The sequence below is a fragment of the Alligator mississippiensis genome, chromosome 4, assembly GCF_030867095.1.
Source record: "Alligator mississippiensis isolate rAllMis1 chromosome 4, rAllMis1, whole genome shotgun sequence".
Classification (NCBI taxonomy): Eukaryota; Metazoa; Chordata; order Crocodylia; family Alligatoridae; genus Alligator; species Alligator mississippiensis.
The window spans coordinates 59,692,569-59,712,604 of NC_081827.1; the positions used below are offsets into that span (position 1 = coordinate 59,692,569).

Here is a 20,036-nt window from a genome sequence, read left to right on the forward strand (position 1 = left end):
AAAGTATTTACTCAAAATTTTAGAGCAATCAGTTTATAAATGCTAAATTCACAAACCACTTTGAACTTTAAAAAAAAACAAAGTCAATGGAGATTGGTTCACGCAGGTTGTAAAATCATGGCCTAGCATTCTATAGTCATCTTCAAGGCATACAGATTTGTAAGAACTATGATAAATTAAATGTCCACAAAATCAAAAACATGCATGTTTCAACCGTGTTTCTGATAATTTACCTTTACATACAGTGCCATTTCCTGTATAACCAGGCTTGCAAACACAGTTGTGCCCACCCACAGTGTTGAAACAGAGTGCATTTTCATCACAGTTGTGCTGGTTTGTAATACATTCATCATGCTCTGAAAAGTAAAACAATAATGTATGTTATCAAATTTTGAAACTATAAAAACTTCATATCTAATTTCATGTTAATAAGCTTCGAACTCATTCATAGTTACTACACTGAAATGATAGAGTTTGTCTCTGAAAGATGATCAGTGATAAAAATAACATTTTTCAATTACCAGAAAGAAGTAAGATTAAACTGTGGACAGCATTCCAAAGTTTGCAACAGTAACTTGTAATTGTTTCACTAAGCTGAACAAATTCAGCTGTCCAAACATCTTTGCTGCAGGTACTTTCCAAAGGGGGTTAGATAATTCTACTTCAGGAAGCAGTGGGCCAAAAGAACATAGCCTAGTCCAAGTCAAGCTAGCACTTCTGACGCAGTCTCTGCCTCTTCTCCCTGTGGCTGAATTGCTGCCAAAATGTCACAACCCAGCTGAGCTCTGTATAATCCCACTGACACCACCACCAAATTGCCCCAGTGTCAAAATGTCACTGATATTCAGGTTTCTCAGGCCAGACAAAATTGCTTGGTGGGCCAGATGTAGACCAGAGGTTGCCAAACCCTGCTATACTTAGTTACATTTTAGTTGCCTAAGTACTAGAAAGCATTTCAAAATGGCCCTGGACCAACAGCCACAAAAAACTCCTTATGTGCCTAAATGCAGTACATATCTCCATTTCAGAATTCAGAGTCTCCATTCAAGCTCAAGGGCATGTTTAGAAAAGACAGAAACTCTACCTACAATCTTGCCAGCTGTTATAGATACAAAAACCAAAGCTAACTCGTGTCAACAACACTGTATTCAGTTCATAAACAATGACGATGGCACCATTCATCTTTTACCCAGTACTCTAGTGGTTACAGCATTTGTAAATGCTGTAAGTACCAGGGTTCTGAATCAAACATGGGCATCACCACTATCCACCATCTGTTGTGAATGCTCATCCTAAAAAGTACAGTACATGGCTATTTCAGAATTGGAACTAAGATTGTAGACTGCAAGTGAATAGAGATACATAAGGAATAGCCTGAGAAGGGCAGGAATTCAAATGCACCTTTGTGGTCTGGCATTTCCCACTGGATACCTCTTAAGGGACACTGGGCCTTCTGAATTATACCTTGGACACATCTACCTCTCACTGTGTAGAGCTCCAAAGCATGTAAATCAAAATTGCTCTTAAGCATCTCCAGAGTTACTCCACTGACACACGGAGATGCCAGGTACCTACCCAAGTCCTTTTCAATTTCACTCCTGGACCAGGAACTCAAAAGTTAGACATGGTATCACATAAATTTAGGCACATAGAAAATTTTAATCCAGACCAAGGACATGGTTCTGATCTTTGCTCAGTAGAAGAAAGCAAACTGAGAACAAAGGTGTATCTTCCTTTCAGTATTACACTAATGAGACTTTTATCTTATGTTTTCCTAATTTATGGTAGGCCAGCACGAACTGGATGAACACCACAATTTTGGTTTACTAGTCCAAATGAAACAGACATTGGGTCAAATTTTTTTTGTTTTTGGCAAAATAAAAACCGACATGTTTCATATTGAGCTAAGCTGAAACATTACATTTTACCCAAAATAAAATGATCTGTTTTCATTTTCTGGGTTATTAACTCTTTCAACAATATTCTTTGGCCCTTTTAAAATGTAAGTCAATGTGTAAACCAAAAATACATTTGAAATCAAGTAAAAAAGTTTCTTTTAAAGAAACCTCAAAAATGCTGGCATCACTGAAGCAAAACATTTCATTTAGAAAATGCCACAACAATGTCATATTTCAGATCCTATCCTCCACCTCTTTTCTTCCAATACAACCTTAATTCATAAATAGCTTCAATCAGTTCCCAAGCTCCTTCTTTGTGTCAAATTTAATATTCACCTAAAAAAATTCTCCACCTTTAATTGGAATACACGGGCTAAAGAGAAAGTGATGTTTCACTGTATTATATCATTGCTTCTGCTAATTTAGTCACTATTTTAAAACAGTTTTTATCTGTAAACCATAGCCATAGGGCAGGGGTGTCAAACTTGTTTGGCCCCCAGGCCAGATCCAAACTGGGGATAGCCTCACAGGCCTCCTCCAGATGGCAGGGCTCCATGGGCTGGATGTGGCCTTCAGCCAACATGTCTGACACCCGTGCCTTAGGGTATGGATGGAATCTGCACTTGCACAAGCTACAAAAGGAGAAGGGGAGCTGCTGCTTTGTTATAGTGCTGCATGAGCCTGAAGCAATACAACTGTAGCCAAACTGCTCCACCTTTGACTCTGCTTCATCCAGGAATAAAAGTTAGGGTGATTTAGCTCACTTCATTGCTACAGGCTCATGCACACTTAACAGCTTGTGTGTGCTCCCGAGCAGCCACTCCCTCTCCCCTTCTGAAGCTGTTACAAATGTACCTTTCCCCATACCCTTCCTTATTCTGGCCGACTAAGTGGTCCAGAGGCCTCTTCATGGAGGCAGTCAGGAACTCCAACTGTTCATTCTAAACCCAGATGGCATCTCTTTGATGGTGCTGGGCATGTCATTTCACTATACAACTTCCACTGGGTAAATGAGAACTAATGCTTATCTACCTCATGGGATGGCATGAGACTTAATGTTTGCAAAGCACTAAATATGTGATGATGATTACAGCTAGACACTAATTTACTGGACATAAATTACAAGAATAGATTATTTGCTATACTGCCTCTGATCTCCGATACAAGGCTGAAATTCTGCCTCTTATAATGACAAATATTTTTTGCTTCAGACGAAGCCAAAGGCCCCATAATGCAATTAGCTAATTGTACAACATTGTGCACAAAGAGAAAAGCCTTATCTTTGTATAGCACCAGCCATGACAGATCCCGAGTAGGGCCATGTGATCAGAACAACCTCGGGCCCTGATCCTGCCATCTTTACTGAAGTCTCCTGCTGAGCTGAGTCTCTCACTGAATGCAATGAGTAAAGACTGAAGGACTCAAGCATGAAATTTAATTATCCTAATCTCAGCAAGAATAACTAAAAATGTTATTGTTCACAAAAAAAATCTGGTCCTTCTTAAAAGCCAAGTTACAAGTTACAGTATTTTACTTTGAACTCCTGCAGCAGTGAATTCCACAGGCTGAGTTCATGCTGGTTTGAAGCTGTATTTATGTTAGATCAGTTCATTAGAATAAAGGAAAAAATCACAACTGCAAATTAAATATGAATGTCAACTGGGAGGTCAACTGGGAGGTAACCTTATCTTGTGTTTCCTCATGTTATTTGATTATACAATTTCCCTCACATTTTATTTAATATAATCTAAAACAGAGAAGTAACCATGGAACTATTAAAAACATTATTTATTTGACAGTCCCAAATATCTTTCAGTGCCAGTATAACAGTTATCTTGGGTAGCAGGAAATACAGACAGTAAAATGGCAATACTTTGTTATTACTGGAAGGATGCAAAACTCAGTACTTTATAATGAAACTATCATTCAAACCAAGGAGAGTGCCCATCTGCCCCATTACTTGCAGGTTCTGCAGTGATAACAAGGGATTCTAGTTTTCGCTGTTAAAAAATCCAAAATTCTCTGATTAAAAACACCACAATCTGCATTTTTCCATGATTAATATGAAATGCCATTATATATATATATATATATATATATATATATATATATATATATATAGGTATCAGTTGAACACAATGTTTTATTGATATATTTACAATTTAAAAGCAATTTGGAAGTCTACCAGTACCTCAATCATTATAATAAAACACATTCTAAATACCTATATATTTTGGCATTTGGTTTGGGGTTTTTTTATTATAAAAAAATCAGGGCTCTCCCTGCCCCTTTTGATCAAGACACAGGTCCAGCTGAAGCTGTCCCCCTTGCTGCTTTGTGGCATTGAGCAACCCTGATATGCCAGTGCTCTACCCCTGCCCATGCTGTTGCTCCTCACTCCCAACCCACAGACCCTGACCTCCTGCAGCCCTGCTCCTCACTCCTGACCTGCAGTCACCTGTCCCTGCTGGTGCCCCTCACTCCTGACCCACAGTACCCTACCCCCACAACCTTGCTGGTACCCCTCACTCCCAATTTGCAGCCCCCTGGCTCTGCTGGTGCCCTTCACTCTTAACCCAGAGGTCCCCCACCCTACCCCAGCCCTGCTGGTGCCCCTCACTTCCAACCCACTGCCTCTGCCTCCAGGCCCCAGCCCCCAGTGTATGGAGAAGGGAGTATATGTGTGGGGCAGGGGGTGTGTGGGCATAGGTAACACCATAAGCAACACATCAGGGGGAATGGAGGGGGGACATGTGTCCCCAGATTTCTGAGCCTACAGCGGGACATGGGACTGCAGCCTGACTGGACTGGCACCAGGCAAGGGCTGCCTCCATGGCCCAGTGGGCAGGTTCCAGCACAGGAGGTAGACCCACACTGCCATGGCCACCAAGGTGAGGTGCCCCCTGCTTACCTGGCAGCAGCTGGGGGGGGGGCACAACTCTGCCACCACCAAGAGCCTCGCAGCAGGCATGATGCCATGGCTGCCAAGGTGAGGCACTGCAGTGGCACAGAATTGTGCCCACCTGCTGCTGCCAGGCAGGCAGAGGGCACCTTACCTTGTTGGCCATGGCAGCACAGCGCTCCCAGTGGTGACAGAACCAAGCCTCCCCACCCTGCTCTGCCCTCCCATACCAGATCCCACCTGCTGGGCCATGGACACGGCTCCTGCCTGGTGCTGGTCCAGCCAGGCTGCAGGCCTGCTCTGCTGTGGGCACAGAAATCTAAAGGGGCCTGCATCCCACACCCAGGCCTCCCTGATGCATCCCCTATGGGCCTGACCCCTCCCTGTGAGTGCACACAGTGGCAGGGAGCTGCTTCCCCCTCTCCCTGCAGCCATATATTTTTAAGCCTGCTCCTGCCCTGGCCCCAGTCCTGGCCCCAACCAGCTCGGCAGTGCCCCCAGCCCCAGCTGCCAATCCTGCCATATTCCTTCCTTTACCATGCAGGCTTGGCACAAGCCACCACCAGCTCAGTCTCCCCTTGCATTGCCTATGCCCCTTCTGCCCTCTCATGCATCACCTATTCCCACCCCAAAGACTTACCTGCAGGGAGCTGTGGGAACTCCACCATGCTGCCTGGCTGTATGGCCAGCCACATGCATGTGTGCGTGTGCACATGCACGTGGCCACCCCTGCCTCTGATCTGCCTCCTCCCACTCCCTTCAGCCCCAAGCAGCCCCTTTCAGGCTGGAACTCTGCCAGCCTGTAAGGAGAAACCTCCATTTCCCTGGGTTTTTCTTCTTTAAAAGAGAAAATCCACATTTTTCCCAAAGGAATTAGAAAACCCGGATCCCTGGTGATAATCCACAATACTCTCCACTCCTAGCCTGTACTGCACATTGGAGAAAGGAATTAGTCACAGTCCAACTATTGCTCTTGAAAGGTGGTGCTCCTGGAACAGTTCTAAGAGCCTGGAGAGACATTCAGAGTTATGATGTCACAAAGAGATTGTAGTTTTCATACCAAGAAACTGGGTCTTCAATCTCCAATATAGCAAGGTTTAAACATATGAATAGTTCCAGTGAAATGAAGATGATTACTGACTTACATAGCCATGCTGAATTCGGACATCAGAGAGTATCTGGCATGATACTGATCCTTCAAAGAAACAAAAATTACAGTCCTCGAATTTTTTAGCTCAGAAAATTATAAGCATGCATTGTCTGGAGTCTAAAGGGAATTTTCCCTTAAATGCATGGCATAAATGAACAGCTAAGCAACAGAGGAATAGAAGGGGAGCTTTCTGTGTCTTTTCTCTCATTCTTGAATTGAGTAAGTTCTAAGTGTTTAGTATACTGCTGTAGAAAACTTGACAGAAGATTCCTTTAATAGCATTTCATAATGAAAAGACAGCAACACACCAGAATAGTAGTTAATCAAAATAGCTGCATAAATTGTCCAAAATGATGCTATATTATTTATTCTGAACTGGCATTATTATAACACATGATTCTTATGAATGATTCTCAGACTGTGACTTCACTATTGCTAATCCAGAAGAAAATGTCTACAAACAACTTGCAGATTTTAGACTTAGTTACAGAAAGGGACATCTTTTAAATGACTACAGGTGGGAAGAACAAGCATTTGTCTTTTCCATCCTACTTAGATTCAAATTTTATATTATATACATTTAATGTTTATAAAATTTACTTATGTTTCATGTTGGTTGACTTGTCTATATACTTTCTTCAAGGACAGCCATAGAACCACCAGTTCAATTACAGACAGATGACAAACTGTTAAACTGAATACAAAAACTACTATATACAAGGATGGCTGGTGCCTTCACCCTAAATATAATCCACAAGACTTCTGAAGAAGCCAGTTACAGTTAACAGATAATGATTTTATTGATATCATCACAAGCGAAAGATATACTAGAGAAGTTCTGACTAATTTGACTCAATTTAAGTCGTCTGGATCTTCTTAACTATACAGAATAATATATGCAAACTTGTCACGAAAGGCTCCCAAAGACTAAAGAAGGGCTAACAAAGTGCCCATGTTAAAAAGGGGAAAAAGAAGGACCTGGAGAATTAGTCAGCCCAGCTTCATTACTGGGAAATTGCTGCGAGTAAGTTATAAAATAGTTTTAAAATATCACACCACAGATGATCTGCAACACTGGGTGAAATACACATTGCCTATTGTCCCCCATCAAGCAGGACAATGAGTGGAGCATTCCCTGCTTACAGGTACATGCCTCAGAGATTTCCCAGAACGTGTCTCTGTAAGCAGGGAAAGCTGGACAGGCCTTTGTCATGTCACAACTTAGGTGGTATCAATTTGTGCTGTTTTATGGTGGCAGATGTCTGTTAGGTTTATAGTCAGGAGCTACCTGCACTCTTCAGCCACCCTGAGCAGGCACTCCTGGATCTTGAGGGGCCCGATCCTATGCAGGAATTCCCAGGGCATGAAGAATCTGGCCCCTTAAGCCCCAGGAACTAGGGAATGCAGGCAGCTCTGGGCTGCCTGAAATGTCCCACCATAAACCTAACAGACATCTACCACAACAGAGCAGTACAAATTGATATCAGCTATGTTGCAGCCAGAAAGTTTGGGCATTTGTGGCATGACAAGGGGTATGGACATCTGTTTGCTTGGCCTTTGTGCTGCCATATTTAGTTTCAAGAGGAGAAAATTAAGGGTTGGGGAATATGACAACACTTTTCAGCTACTTAAAAATGCTTAAGCTACTGTTTCAGCACATCTAGAAATAATGCAGCAAACAATTAACAGAGGTCCAATATTCACTTTGCTGTACATCATTATGCTGATGGCATGGTCATGCCTGCTATAAAAATAATAAAGAGTCATAATGATAAGATTACTTTTGCAGAGAGATTTTAATGATTTACAAATCTGAATTTGCATAAATATACTTTCCATAAAAAGAAAATGCGCTGGTTTCAGTTATTTCTTCTAAAGGTATATTAGCTAATATTTCTAAAATCCTTTTCGGGCTGGGTAGGCCTCTGTGCTCAAAAGTGTTAGAATTCTTGATAGCTCTGCTTTGAAGGTTTAAATATAGCAGGAATATTGATTAAACTTTTTCCATAATAACGAATTCTATTCTTACAAAAAGTGTTTTAACTCCAAAATTTACCAAGGTTTTGCTACAATTTCACAGTCACAATAATTGCCAGAGACTATCCCAGCAGGATGCAGGGCCCAAGGCAGAGCAGCCTGTGCGGGGTCTTATCCACATCCCATGGCACACTTATGCTAGGGAGTGAAAGGGAGGGGCAGTAGCTGGAACTTCTGGCCAGAACAGGCAAAGAGATGCCCAACGCATCGGGCAGGAGGGTGGGCTAAACTTCAAACATGGTAGCCATGGCCTCTCCGCCTGGCTCTGCAGGGCACCCCAAAATTGCAGGGCCTGGTGCGGTTGCCCCGATTCAGCCCCCGCCCTTCCCCAGGGATGGCCCTGATAACTGCATATAAATGTTCCTTTCAGTCCTTCAGAACACAAATACTTCAGTGAAAGAAATATGAAAATGGTGTAACTGCAATCCATTTGTCTGTACCTATATACCTTAACACACAATTGAGATGCCTTTACTGATGCATTCTGTTTCATTTCATTACAAAATATCACACCTTTCTTTTTGTACTATGGTACTGTTACCTCATCTCTTCTCAAATCACCATCATCTCTTGCTCTGTCCATATATATTTCAAACAAAAAATAATTTAAACTAGCATGACATTTGCCACATATCACTCAGCTTATTTGTTGTGTCTTTTCTTCCCACTTTTGGTTTGTTTTTTTAGATTATTTAAGGCACTGGCTCATTATCCAAAACAAGAAAAAACAATCAATAAACCACTCTCTTCACTTCACCCTCCCACCCCAATCTTACTTTAGAAAGGACTTAAGGTTGAAAGCACATCATAAACTTCGGAATAAAACACATCAGTGCTATCATTATTATTCCCAAAACCAGCACTACCAATGCCAGAAATTCACACACCAAAAAAAATCAACTGATTAAGACATGGAAATATACCAAGAAACCCATACAAGTTTGCCCTGCAATGATGCTCCAGATTTAATTAAGATTAATGTATTTGTGGGCTCAGATCAGGTAGGAGCTCCTATGAGTTGGAAAGGATCTCATGAAATCATCTAGTCCAGCCCCCTGATCAAGCAAGAAACATCCCTCCCAAGTATTTGTCTAACCTGATACTGAAAATTTCCAGGGATGAAGATTCCACTTCTCTAGGCAGACTGTTCCAATGCTTGCCCACCTTCATTAGTCACATCAGGAAAGTTGTTCCTAATCTCTAACCTAAATTTTCTTTGCTGCAATGTGAGGCTATTTATTGCTTAACCTGTCCCCTACAATCACAGATAAAATCTATACCCATCATCTTCAGAATCATCTTGTAGGTATTTACAATCATTGTCAAATATCTCCTCAGTCTTCTTTGCCACATAAAAATACTTTTTTAAGACATTAGCTATTTTTCATATTTTTTCCTCCTGATGATGGCACTGGATCCCTAAAATCCAGTCTTGATGTTCCTGATGGGTTCTACCTGTACCTCAGAGTGGACCAGAAACAGAAAAGCCAAGAAAACTTTGAGCCTGATTTCCAAACTAGCATAGGAAAATCTTTGATGAGCAGTGAAAGGTGGGTCAAGTAATCTATCCGAGAAATCTTAACATGCATTCAGTTTCCCTGGCATCACTGACTCACTACAAATACAATCAAACATAATTGTGGTGACTGGTTGGATTTATGTTGACATCAAAATGATACCATTTAAAGAGACCATTTAAAAGCTACACAACCAACTGATTGCCTACCTAAAGATATAAATCATTAATAACTGCTTAATTAAGATCAGTTTCTTCACATATAGCTCATATACAAAATACAAATTAAATATAAGGAGAGTTTGAAAGACTTATTCTATTAATATATTTCAGGAATGGACAGATGCTAAATTTCTTTATATTGTTTTAATTAATTTAAACTCTAATTAACAGGCTTAGAAAATTCATGCTATGCTTAGAAGAGTATATACAGAACATTTAGGAAGATGTGCTACATTTTCCCGCTACTAACAAAGAGGCTATATCTCTGCTTCTAGTGCAAACTGGAACTCACCCTTTAAACTACGGGGTCACACTATTCTGTATTTGTAGAATGCAGTAGTAATATTAATAAATAGTTATGCCACGTGCATGCTAGCTGCCTGAAACAGTTTTTTTCTCAGTGGCAAATGACAGACAATCTTGTTTTCTGAAATACTATTTCTGCCTGTAGTTACTTAGTCCATCACTGTTCTTCAGGGAGAACAGCTGCCATCATTCCCATCCAAATGTTAACTTCTCTTTTTTATGTATTAGCTTGCTTACTTATTCTACACTTGGTGTTAATACAACAAAAAAATCAAATTAAATAATATAAGAGTCAGCAAAACTTCAAGCATTAAACTCTACTGTTGGAGCTGGTAAAAGTGCAGCGTCCTTTTTCTTATCCATTACGACAAAGATAAAAGACTGCAATAAATTCAGTAATAATGAGAGACAAGGAGGAGGAGAATATATTATTGAATAAAAGCTATGGATTCAATCACAGGTCAATGGGAAACAGTATGATGAATATGCACTGCTCTTCTAGATTTTGACTATAAGCCATTTTGTGGAGTGAAAAGATCTAGGAGGCAGTATAGATACTTCAAGGGATAGTAATAAAGGCAGGCATTGGCTGACTGTAGGGACTGAGCTGGAGTTTATCTTGTTGCACATGTGCAGTTTGGTCTATTTCAGTAAGTTTAACAGAACTTGAATACACAATATGAAGAAATTAAGAATTCTGTTATATCAGTTTCTCTAACAATGAAACATACAGTAAGGCCACTAACTGGCTGACAAGCCAGAGCACCTAAGCCACCTAAGCCAAAGAGAAATGTAACAGTGTTACCATATATTCTCACAGATCACACACACCTCACAATACATTTTTCTGGGAAGACAGAATGAAGAAGAAAGATCCTTTTTCAGAGCTATAGCCTCACAGAGGAGGGACAGAGACTAATCTTAAGTTAACTTACCCTTCCTTAGGCAAAAAGCCTGACTGGGCAAAAAAGCCAGTTTTAACCCTTTCACAGCTGAATTGTCAAGAACTTTTCTATGCTCAGCCAAAAAGCTGAAACTAGTTGCTGAAGATTTGACTGAATGGGTGGATTTAGGATTTTGAAAATTGCTGAACACAGTCTGCAGGGCTGCTAAATAAAAGAAGAGAGACCAGGAGAAGCCAACAGACAACAACATTACTGAAGAAAAGATGGCTTGATTAGTAGATCAAAACCATTAAAATGAGAGAAGTTTGTCAACATCTGAGGAGTGAAGAGTAATTAATAGGAATAATAGGAATTAATAGGAAGAGTAATTAAAGGAAGATCATAATGAACCATGAAACTAATCAGCTCCATCACTGCTGCCTGAATTGAAATGCTGCTGCTGCTGGGAAGTTGGCAGGAATCAAAGCAGAGTGCAACTGGCACCACTGCATGAACCTTTGATCTGCCCTCACTGGACTCTGCTACTCCCTTCATGAAGCTGCTGGAGAGAAGAGAGGGAGAAGAAGCTGCATCCATCTACAACACCTTCATGCTTCTGTTTTAAGCAGAAAATCAGTTTCCTCACTTAACATATACACCCCAATTTGGGTAGTGGCTGATGCTTTCTCTTTTCTCTCCAGCTCTCAATGTGATATAGTAATTACTACCAGACCAGGCTTCCTGTGCCATCTCCCAATTCACTACTAGCTTTATGACCTCTGAGAGTCTAATGGAACCCAGTATCTCCCCACAATTATTGGTCAGGGTAAGAATGAAGTATTTCTACCTTGAGTCAGACTACTCAATCTTCAATTTGCTCTCTGCACTTTCTGTGACTTAGATTCCCTTAGCTTCTCTATCCTCAGAATGTGAATAAGAAGAAACAAAAGTCCCTCACTTTACAGAAGCACTGTGAAGCTTAATTATAAATTATAAGATTGTTTGCAGCCCTCATGTGGGAAATTCTATTGAAAGATAAATTCAACATCCTGTGAATCTTTACAATGTTCAACAAGTTAAGCTGAAGAAATGTACAGAAAAATATATAGGTTGACAGTTAAAATAAAACAAGCTTTAATTTAGCCTTCAGATTCCTTCATGCCTGCCATTTTTTATATTTGTTCTTAAAGAGGAAAGTTTAAGGAAGGGATTTCCAAAGAGCTTAGTATTAGTCTAACTGTTCCCCCTGAAGGCAACAGTGAAGCTGGATCTGACTTCCAACAGGAGCAGCACTTAGGTCAAGTGCTTTTGAAAATCCCACCTAAGAGGGTTCTGCCTGGATAAAAGGTGCATGACCTTATTGCTCACTTCATTCCTGCCAGAGCCCAAAGTTATCTCTTAGTTAATACTTTGCCTCCTTCATCTCTTTCATTTTTAACATAAATGTTTCTACCTTCTTGGAATATTTTATCAATTTAATGTGGTTTCGCAACACATTCTTTTTACTACCTTATTTGGCTAACTATTGTGCTAGTTTGTATGTAAATATTAATAAATCCTAAGGTGTATTGCATACTTTTCCTCACAGGTAATATGATAAATTGATGCTTTAACATTTTCTATTCTATTGTCAAAATTGATGAGGATAATGAGTCTGAATCCAGATTTATCTAGTGTCTTATTCAGATACTAGAAGAAATATGGCCAGAATAAAATTAAAGATATCTTCCTTTCTCTCCTTTGGTCAACACAATACTACTGATTTTATTATTTACCCAAATTTCAAAGCTTTTAATTTACTAATTCATTACCAAATGATGCCATGTTATATATGGCTATGACATCAAGGACAAATTCCTGTATTAGATACCGATCCTTAATCCTATATTCATTTCTGCTATATGGAGGTGGGGATGAGGATAAGGGTAACAGAGAGATGGCTCTTAGACTTGTTCAGGTTCATAGTTTCTTGTCTGTTCTCATATTTCCTTGTTAAAGACTATATCTTATCTAGCTAGCCCGAGGCCCTTTCAGAAATGTCTCTCTGCAACACCCTTTTTCAGTAGAGAATTCTAAATGAGTAACGGGTATAAAAAGAGTGGTTGGGGGGGTGGGGGGGAAGAATAGAGACTCATGTGATTATCCTACAGAATACACCAATGTACCAGTGTGGAACACATCACTTAGAAAATGATCCTTTTCTATATAATGTTATGTTCAGCAATCAAGTAATGCAAAAGCTCTTTTAAGAAACAGAGGAGCTGTTTCTTAGAACAGAATGGCAGCTCTATATAGTCCTAAAAACAATAGTTACTTAGCTAGACTGGCAGAAACTATGGCTCTTCAACTGTTACATTCATGAGTGCATTCCACTGCAGGTGGGTATGCACTTCATGTGTGCAGGTTCAATTAAAAAAATACATATCAGTGTCCACCTGGGCTTATGTACATGTCTAGTGCTTCTTTGTATTTCTGTTTAAGGGCAGAAAGGGTGGAATGGCTGTGACTCTCCATCAGCAGTCTAACAATCCAAAGCCAGTTAGCTGAGGACTCCAAAAATCAGGGCATGGGATGCAGACTGACCACAGTACATCAAAGAACCACAACTACCATATGGCAGACAAACAACTGTCTTTTCTTTGAATTTGCGTGTGTGTCATTGTAGGCAACAGGCAAGCAATATCTGCCCTGCACCATGGGAAGGAGAAGTCAGCTGCATTAGGCAAAGAAATAGGATCCACTTGATGAAGAAAGGGAAGAATATCTTTGTAGTCAGGCCCGCTAACTAAGTGAGGAGGGCTTTACACTAGGTTTGGATGGAGACCAAAGCCCTGAGGTAAGTGGGGAAGCAGGAGACCTGGAGGAAGAGCAAGCAGGAGGGGGCAACAGGGAAGGGGTTCTCATACTTCCTAAGAAATCAGGGCGGTCCACTAACAGTTACTTCAGGTGCCTGTGCACAAATGCACAGAGCCTGGGAAACAAGCAGGAAGAATTGGAAGTCCTCGCACAGTCATGGAACTATGACATGATTGGAATAACAGAGACTTGGTGGGATAGCTTACATGACTGGAGCACTGTCATGGATGGGTACAAACTGTTCAGGAAGGGCAGGCAGGGGAGAAGAGGAGGAGTTGCACTTTATGTAAAAGAGCCATATGATTGCTCAGAGCTCCAGTATGAAACTGGAGATAGGCCTATTGAAAATCTCTGGATTAAGGTTAGAGGGGAGAGCAACAAAGGTCATGTGGTAGTGGGCGTCTCTTATAGACCACCAGACCAGCAGGAAGTGGTGGATGAGGCTTTCTTCAGTTAGCAGAAGTTTCCCAATCACAAGCCCTGGTTCTCATGGGGGACTTCAATCACCTTGGCATCTGCTAGGAAGGCAATACAGCAGTGTGCAGACAATCCGGGAAGTTTTGGGAGACTGTTTGGGACAGCTTGCACAGACTTTGACTTGTGCAGGGAACTCATGGGCAGGATCCCCTGGGAAGCCAGTCTGAGGGAGAGAAGAGTCCAGGACAGCTGGCTATACTTTAAGGAAGCCTTACTGAGAATGCAGGAACAAACCATCCTGATGCGCAGGAAGACTAGCAAGTTTGGCAGAAGACCAGCTTGGCTTAGCAGGGAACTCTTCAGTACACTAAATTGCAAAAGGAAGCTTATAAGACGTGGACACTTGGACAAATAAATAGGGAGGAGTATAAGGGCATTGCTTGGACATGCAGGGATAACATACATAACATTATATAACATTAAATATAAAAGATTCATTGCTTGGGCATGCAGGAAGGCCAAAGTGCAACTGAAGTTGCAGCTAGCAAGGGGCGTTAAGAGTAACAAGAAGGGTTTCTACAAGTATGTTGGTAGCAAGAGGAGGATCAGGGAAAGTGTGGGTCCCTTACTGAATGGGGGAGGCAACCTAGTGACAACAATGCAGAAAACGCTGAAGTGCCCAATGCCTTCTATGCCTAAGTCTTCACAGGCAAGCTCAGCTCCTAGACTACTGCACCAGGTAGCACAGTTTAGGGAGGAGGTGAGCAGCAAAGATTGGCAAAAGAACAGGTTAGGAACTATTTAGAAAAGCTGGATGTATGCAAGTCCATTGGGCCAGATGGGATGCACCTGAAGGTGCTGAGGTAGTTGGTTGATAAGCCTGCACAGCCACTGATTATCATCTTTGAAAACTCATGGGGTTAAGGGGAGGTCCTGGATGATTGGAAAAGAGCAAACATAGTGCCCATACTTCAAAAAAGTAAAAGGGAGGATCCGGGGAACTACATATTGGATAGTCCCTGGAAAAATCATGGAGCAGATCCTCAAGAAATCCATTTCTAAGCACTTGGAGGAGAAGAAAGTGATTAGGAACAGTCAGCATGGATTCACCAAGAGCAAGTCATGCCTGACCAACCTGATTGCCTTCTATGACAATGTGACTGGCTTTTTGGATGTGGGAAGACCAGCAGATGTGATACACCTTGATTTCAGCAAGGTGTTTGATATAGTCTCCCACAACATTCTCACAGGCAAGCTAAGGAAATATGGGTTGGATGAATAGACTATAAGGTGGATACAAAAGTGGCTGCAGCATCAGGCTGAAAGAGTAGTAATCAGTGGCTCAATGTCTAGTTGGCAGCCAGTATCAAGTGGAGTGCCCCAGGGGCCAGTTTTGTTCAATGTCTTCATCAACCTGGAGGATGGCATAGAGTGCACCATCAGCAAGTTTGCAGATGACACCAGGCTGAGGAAATTAGTAGGTATGCTGGAGGGTAGGGCTATGATTCAGAGTGACCTAGACAAATTGGAGGACTGGGCCAAAAAAATCTCATGAGGTTCAATAAGGACAAGTGCAAAGTCTTGCACTTAGGATGAAATGATCCCATGCACCAGTACAGGCTAAGGGCTGATTGGCTTGGCAGCTGCTCTGGAGAAAAGGACCTGAGGGTAAGAGTGGACAATAAGCTGAATATGAGATAACAGTGTGCCCTTGTTGCAAAGAAAGCTAGTGGCATACTGGGCTGCGTTGGTAGGAGTGTTGCCAGCAGGTCAAGAGAAGTGATTAGTCCCTTTTATTCAGCACTGGTGAGGCCACATCTGGAGTACTGTGTTCAGTTGCCCCCCTCCCCCCCCCCCCAAAAGGTTGTGGACAAATTGGAAAGGGTCCAGCAGAGGGCAACAAAAATGTTGAGGGGGCTGGGGGACATGACTTATAAGGAAAGACTGAGGGAACTGGGTTTATTTAATCTAGAGAAGAGGAGACTAAGAGGAAATTCAATAGCAGCCTACAACTATCTGAAGGGTGTAGAATGGAGCTACACTGTTCTCAGTGGTGGCGGATGACAGAACAAGGAGCAACAGTTTCAAGTTTGAGCAAGGGAAGTTTAGGTTAGATATTAGGAAGAATTTTCTTACTAGGAGGGAAGTAAAACACTATAAAATGTTACCCAGAGAGGTGGCAGAATATCCATCCTTGGAGGTTTTTAAGACAAGGCTAGACAAAACTTTGGCCATGATGCCCTAGTTGGGGATGGTCTTGCCTTGAGCAGAGGGGTTGGACTAGATGACCTTCTGAGGTCCCTTCCAACCCGAATTTTCTATGATTCTAAATAACAACTGGAATAATGTCCTGCTGAACTCGGAATCAGGTCTAACTGCCACATGCTGGGAGTAATATTTGACAAAGGTGATTGCTTTGAATCCTCAGCAATAGCACAATGGCTAGTTGGGAGAAGGTATAAAGTGGGGTTCCCTACAGGCCAACAGTATACTGGGTTATATTAACATGAGTGACACTTGCAAATCAAGGAAAGTAATTCTTCCACTCCACTTGATTTGGCCCTTGTAAGGCCTCATTTGAAGTACTGTGTCCAGTTTTGGGCCCCACACTTCAAGAAAGATGTGGACAGATCAGAAAGTCCAGCAGACCGCAACTGCAGATATAGAGGCCTGGGAAACAACTTTTGAGAAAAGGCTGGAAGAACTAGGATTATTTAGTCTGAAAAGAGAAGAATGAGGGGGATTTGATAAGTCTTAAACACGTGAAGGATGATTATAAAGAGGATGGAGTGGCTGTAGGGGACAGGACTAGGAACAATAGCCTCAAACTACAACAGAAAACATTTAGGTTGAGATTAGGAGGAACCTCCTGACTGTGAAGGTCGTTAAGCAATGAAACGGCCTATCTAGAGAAGTTGTGGAATTGTCAAGCTTGGAATTTTTCAAGAGCAGGTTAGACAGACACTTGGCTGGGGTGGTTTAGTCAGGAATGATCCTGCCTTGAGTAGGGGGCCGGACTGATAACCTCAATAAAGTCCCTTTGTGCTCTACTTTCCAATGACCCTATGATTTTTCAGTGTCACCATGGACAGCACCTGCCAAAGGGCCAGAGTTGAGCTAAGAAGTCCCACAGTTTCCCAGTTATGGGGAGGACAATCCTGGCAAGACAAGAAATCAAAGAACTTGAGAACAAGGAATCTACAGCCTGAGGAATTATTTCAGTATGACCAATGTCTACTCCATCAACTCACTGATTCATACAAGGGGCTCCTTGACTGACCTATAATCTTCTGTCACCGGTACCATTACAGAGGATTCTTATTATTGTCAACTGAAGATGAGTGGTACTTTGGTGGTGATATATGCACTGCTGTTGCCCTGCCCCTCAATTAGTTTTTTCCTGGTAGTCTTGCATGGGTCATCTGGTCAGAGATAAAGGTTAAGTGAACTTTTATTGTTGTGCAGTGGAGACATGTGCACTGGGCCTTGAGGCATGGGGTAGTGTGGACAGTGGTACTGTAAATGCCAGACTACCAAAGGAATACAGCTGACCTGCTTGATATCAGCTAGAACAGGTGGCAGTTGAATTCTGCGGGGAAATCTGTGGTATTAACCACTTACCTCAGAGAAGAGGGTTTTCTGTCAGAAGATGGAGAATATCTGTGCCCTGGTGATGATGAGGCAAAATGACCTTCACTCAGGGGTGCACTACTACTGATAGGTGCTTCCACAGTGATGCTGCTGGAACTGACAGCAATGCTAGAGCAGTCTGTCTCTGTGTCATAGGATACATCTTCACTACACTGACTGCAGCAAAACATTGATATACCAAAGCTAGCTTTAACAAATTCTCTTAAAAACTGGTAGTAACCAAGCTCTGGTAGCAGGCAGCTTAGAACAGACTAATTTACCCTGATTCTCAGGCAGATTTTCCTGTCCATGCTGAGGTCTGCACTGCCACAGATAAAATGCTAATTATTTGTTATCTGAGTTAGCTAGTTCAAATGCTAGCTTTGAAATCTCACTACACACCTCTACACTTTGAAATCCACTCTTGAGGCCAGGCAGGATCTGGCACATCTCCTTTCAAAGGTTTTACGTGGTCTGTCTTATAATAGGAACTTTGCAATGGAGTTTCTGCCACCATGTGTGGGCGCACACCTTCAGTGCTGGAATTCAATGCTGACGTTGCCAGTGCTGGCTTTGGTGCTGCTAATACTGGGGTCAGTTTTGGTGTTGGGGACATCAGTGCTGAAGCTGCTGCTGAGCCTCTTCTCAGAGAAAGACACAAGCTTCACTTGCCTCATGTATGGGTAAGGCAGGTCTGTCTTCTCACAGGAGTATGAATGTTGTCTTTTCATAAGATCTTCATAGACTGCTATAGGAGAGGAAGCTTCATGAAACTTAGATGTTCTTCAACAGAATGACCAACGCACTTACTATTTATTTGATATCTGTGACTCTCCTAAAAAAAAAAAAGATATCTGCTCTGCCCGTCTTTCAAAGAATCACAGGACTTACAAACTGCAGACTTGAAGGCAACCATGTTAAATAGCCCTGTATAGGGTAGTCATTACTGCAGAGGCCCTCTGATATTTGTATGGGGGCCAGAAGTCATTTGACATTATAATATATCCCCAAAACCAGAAGCCTGCACACAAGGAACTCTAATTCTTAATACTTAGTCCAGACAAACTGATAAAGATCATGGTATTTGTGTATCAAAGGAACAAAAGGGTTCTGAATGTTAGAGAAGATTTTGAGAAGGTTTAGCCAAAGCAAAACTACCAAGTTGACCACTCACCAGGTTCTTCCTCAGTCACAGGCATTACAAGGAAACAGGGAAGATCACAGCAGTCCTGCCCTTACATCCTTGTATAGGAGCATGTGGAAGAACACAGAACATCTGTGACCCTAATGGATGCTAATATTAAAAAATAATCCAATCTTGTGCAAATGAGGCGCTTGTGTGTCAAAAGTGGGATCCAGCATATGAGGCATATGCAATGAAGAAAGAACTAATTGTGAGATAGCACTTAGCTATGGCTCCACAGCCTCTTAAAGCACTACTCAAGGAAGGAGAGGACAACGAACAATTCCACTGTTTCTCACTCGTGACTCTGCATCCCTGAGAACAGTTAGCTGCACTTTCTCTAAGAAGCTCATTAGTATCTATTCTTAATGAGAGTTGGGTTATTAGGTTAATCAGGTTATTATATGGATAGATGCCCATAGATAGCAGCTATGAATATACTAATACATTTGCATAAATAAAGAATTATGTCTAAAAATATTTAACACTACACACAACTCCAAATATGCTTTACAACTATGCAGGAGAAATTCAGAAAAGGTTAGAGATCATCTCATTCACATTACCTACTCTAAAAGAAATCAACTCAATAAAGACATACTGTGACAACTTAAAAGAGAGAAATCCAGATACCTTCCCAAACATTATACAACATATACAAAGAGACTACCAAAATTTTTTTACAACATCCATCCAACATAAAAAGAAGAAATGGAACCAATTACTACAGGAACAACTTCCCAGCCACAAAACAACCATCAGAGAAACAATACAAATACCATACAACATTCCAACCTCATACTGGATGAAACTGAAAGAACCAATCAACCCTCAAATATTATTAATCTCTCCATGCACACACTTACCAAAACTAAAACATCTACCCACAATAAAGGCCTTAATTTCTGTCCAGAAAAATGCCCTAATAAAATACCACAATGTGGAGAACTAGAAGAATTTTTCCGATGCCTCTGTCTCAAAGAATATTTCCACAACCAAAATAAATCCATTTCCAACAACACTTCATCCTTTGAC

The 20,036-nt window shown here is 41.5% G+C and overlaps 1 protein-coding gene across 3 annotated transcripts in view; it reads right to left on the minus strand.

Annotated features, from left to right (window-relative positions):
* NELL2 (neural EGFL like 2) overlaps positions 1–20,036 on the minus strand; it is a 284,768-nt gene that overhangs the window by 69,330 nt on the left and 195,402 nt on the right. For all 3 annotated transcript variants that reach the window (XM_014601082.3, XM_014601081.3, XM_059726036.1), the window contains one exon: positions 234–356. In XM_014601082.3, the coding sequence (XP_014456568.1) occupies positions 234–356 (123 nt within the window). The remainder of the gene's footprint in view (positions 1–233; positions 357–20,036) is intronic.